The 3,636-nt window shown below is 62.0% G+C and overlaps 1 protein-coding gene across 4 annotated transcripts in view; it reads left to right on the top strand.

The window, feature by feature from the left end:
- RUNDC3A (RUN domain containing 3A) overlaps positions 1–3,007 on the top strand; it is a 9,659-nt gene extending 6,652 nt beyond the window's left edge. For 2 of the 4 annotated variants that reach the window (XM_006167357.2, XM_027767834.1), the window contains exons 7-11: positions 5–125; positions 260–411; positions 1,126–1,260; positions 1,354–1,460; positions 1,855–2,425. In XM_006167357.2, the coding sequence (XP_006167419.1) occupies positions 5–125; positions 260–411; positions 1,126–1,260; positions 1,354–1,460; positions 1,855–1,874 (535 nt within the window). In that variant the 3' untranslated portion in view covers positions 1,875–2,425. The other 2 variants (XM_006167355.3, XM_006167356.2) reach the window with 2 other exon arrangements.
- Positions 3,008–3,636: the final 629 nt, after the last annotated feature.

The raw sequence follows: 3,636 nt of genomic DNA, 5'->3' as shown, positions 1-3,636 counted from the left end.
AGAGCAGCACGAGCGAGGACAACTCGCCCGAGCACCCGTACCTGCCGCTCGTCACCGACGAGGACAGCTGGTACAGCAAATGGCACAAGATGGAGCAGAAGTTCCGCATCGTCTATGCGCAGAAGGTGCGCGCTGGGCGGTTGGGGGCGCAGGGAGCTGGGCGGGGCCCATAGCGCACCGCGGGCCCGGGCCGCAGCTGGGACACCCCCACCCCCGCCCCGGCACCTTCCTCCGCCCGCGCTGAGTCGGAGCCCCGCAGGGCTACCTGGAGGAGCTGGTGCGTCTGCGCGAGGCGCAGCTGCACGACACGGAGAACCGGGGGCTGCAGCTGCAGCTGGAGGAAGCGGCTGCGCAGAACCAGCGCGAGAAGCGGGAGCTGGAAGGCGTGATCCTGGAGCTGCAGGAGCAGCTGTGAGCGCCGCCGCCCGCCCTGGCCCTCCTGAACACCCAGCCACCCCGCTCACATCACCTCGGTGAACCCCATCATCACCCCCACTGATCCTAACATCACCTACCTCGCCGACATGAACCCACTGGTGTGGTCACTTCCAGCCCAAGGTCCCCGCAACGACCTGACCTAACATCCTCCATCTAGGGGCCAGCGGTCTCCAGTACCCAGGTCCCCACTTCACCCCCAATTACCCGACGTCAGCTAGTGCCCATCCAACACCACCGCAGGGACCCCCAGCGCTCCTCACAGAGCGGCTGGCCTGGCATTACCCAGTGATCTGCACTATGTGCCCGCACGGAGCCCTCCAACTCACCTCCTCCGATTTTTGTAACATTTCTTCCGCAAAACATTTAATCATCCTGACCTTCTAGCACGACCCCCCACCCACCCCGATTCCGCATTACTGTTCAGGGACTCCCAGTATTCTTCACTGACCCTGCCCCCAACATCACCTCAACTGACACAGCGCGAACTCCCAACATTAGTGCATTCATCCCCTTCACCCCTTTACCCCTACCCCCCCTCGGGGATCTGCCCTACTGGCCCCAGCTTTGCTTCCCCTTTTCTGCTAGTTGGGTTTCACTCCTAATCCCACTGCCCACCCCTTGCTGAGTCTCCCTTCCCCACTTCTGCCCCCTCTCCCAGCCAGGCCTGATCCCCCCTCCCCCTCCCAGGACAGGTCTGATCCCTGGCGACCACGCCCCCTTGGTCCAGGGTTCCAAGGAGCTCACCACGCCCCTGGTCAACCAATGGCCCTCACTGGGAACGCTCCATGGGGCTGAGGGCGCCAACTCCAAGCTCTACCGGAGGTAAGCCCCAGCCCAGCCTGGCCAGTGCTGGTCCCCAGGGACGAGGGGCCCCGGGGCTCCGGAGAGCCGTACACCAGCTCTGCTCTGCCCCAGACACAGCTTCATGAGCACGGAGCCGCTGTCAGCCGAGGCCAGTCTGAGCTCAGACTCCCAGCGCCTGGGAGAGGGCAAGCGGGACGAGGAGCCCTGGGGCCCCATTGGTAAGTGCCCCCAACCCGGCACCCCTCCAGGAAGGGATGAGGCAAGGCCCTGGGACCTGTAGTGAAGTCCTGGCCAATTTCCTCACTCTCTCAGCCCTTCCTGAGAGCTTACCACAGCAATTCCAAGTGCAGTTCGTGGTGTCAGGAAGAGCCCAGGGCTGACCCTGGCTGCCATCCCTGCTGTTGAGAGCCTGGCTCGTGGCACTGAGCTCCATCCTCATCTCTAAAATGGGATGCTGCAGCATCTGGCGAGGGCTCGATAGCTTTTTGATAAATGACGCCAAGGGGCTCAGAAACTTCGGGGAGCCTCCCCCTTCGGCCTGACCTGCTCTTCTCACGCCCACTGTGAACTGCTTGCCTGACCGTTGTTTCCCCCCTTTTCTTTGGCTGCCAGGAAGCTCGGAGCCTAATTAGTGGCTCCCTTCGAGCGAATGCCCAGGACTTCAACGCATGCATTTTGTGTTGGCCTCTCCCTTGGCTTCACCACCTAGTTCTCCCTGCACCTGCATTTCCCGTCTCTTTTTATAACCACACCGAGTCGGATGACCCTAGATCTCCTCGAGACAAAGCAGGCCCCGGACATGTACCCCGCCACACTGTTTGTGATTGTCTGTGTGTCTGTCTCCCCCATCAGACTGTGAGCTCCTCGGGGGCAGGGACCGTGTCTTGCCCGTTCTCTGTACCCCCAGTGCTTGGAACAGAGCAAGTGCTCACTGCGTGGTTAATAAATGGACAAAAAGAGAGGATGAAGCTCAGGGGGAGACAGAGACACAAACGGACGGTTACAAGAGTGTCCCCAGCAGTGCATGGCACGGCAGCTGCTTAATCCAGGCTTAAGTGAAAAAGGCAAAGGCTCTAGGAGGGACCAAGAAAGTCTCCTGGGGCCACCTGAGGGCTGCCTCCTCACTGCCCACTCCCTCCCCCCACACACACACCACAGACTGGCTGGCCCAGCCTCACCTGGCCTCTCTCCCCAGGGAAGGACCCCACGCCCTCCATGCTGGGCCTCTGCGGCTCTCTGGCCTCCATCCCCAGCTGCAAGTCCCTGGCGAGCTTCAAATCCAACGAGTGCCTGGTGAGCGACAGTCCCGAGGGCAGCCCAGCACTGAGCCCCAGCTGAGGAGCGGCGTGGGCAGTGCGTCCCACCTGCCAGGGGCCACGGACACCTGCCACCTTTCAAGAGCCCCTAATCCAGGCCACCCTTCCAGAGAACGCTGCCCACCAGCCAGGCTTCCTTGGAAAGGACAAGCCCCGCCTTTGCCGGTGCAGCCTCCTGCCTGGCAGCACAGCTGCAAGGGGACGCTGATGGGCCAAGGCAGGGGCCCCAGAAGCCTGCTCTGCCTGCTGACCCCATGCCTGGCCAGCTCCCTCTGGTCTCTCCCTCACTCATCCCCCCTCAGGTGCCGGCTGCCCAGCCCCAGCACCCCCACTTTCTACGCCTCTCCTGTGTATCCCCTGGACTCACTCCCTCCTCAGCCCCCAGGGTATGGGCTCTATGGGGATCAGGCAAATAAAAACCAGAGGACTGAGAGCAGCCTGGTTTTTGGGGGTTGGGACAGAGCACTTCCTGAGGTCAGCAGAAGGCATGGAGCCATGCCTGGCCCGACCAAGGTGACACTCTGGGTCACATAGCATGTGCCCTGTGGGAGATGGTGGGCCATCACTCAGGGGTGGCAGCTTCTGTAGGAAGTGACCCAAATATGAGGTCTGCCAAGGGCTGGACCAGGACATGGACAGGACCCTCTGACCTGACACTACAGCAGGCAGCAGCAGCCCAGCGCTTCAGGGATAGGATGGAGGCGACTCCCTGCAGGGAGAACCACTGGCCCAAGGGTACAGACCTTCCCATGAGGCCAGTCTGGTGATGAGGCAACCTTCTCTCCTGCTATCTCTGAAGTGGAGACCCCCCAATATAATCACTACCCTAATACAGTGGGTCTGCGCTGAAGTGACCCCCACCAGGATGTCTACCCATGGCCCCTGCAATCTGGGGCACCCTGACCTGGCTCTTGCTAAGCTGGAGAGGCCCTCCTCATGGGTGCTGCCAGGACCACCAAAGCCAGCCCAGGGCCCTCCCAGGCCCCCTCTCCCTATTCCCACCCCAAAGCTGGCCTGCCCCAACCCACCGGCCCCACAGTCACAGGCACTGAACAGAGGTTCACCATCTTTAGACAGC

The sequence above is a fragment of the Tupaia chinensis genome, unplaced genomic scaffold (genome assembly GCF_000334495.1).
Source record: "Tupaia chinensis unplaced genomic scaffold, TupChi_1.0 Scaffold144741_1, whole genome shotgun sequence".
Classification (NCBI taxonomy): domain Eukaryota; kingdom Metazoa; phylum Chordata; class Mammalia; order Scandentia; family Tupaiidae; genus Tupaia; species Tupaia belangeri.
Note: the sequence above shows the minus strand (reverse complement) of the source record. Positions and strands in the feature narration are given on the sequence as shown.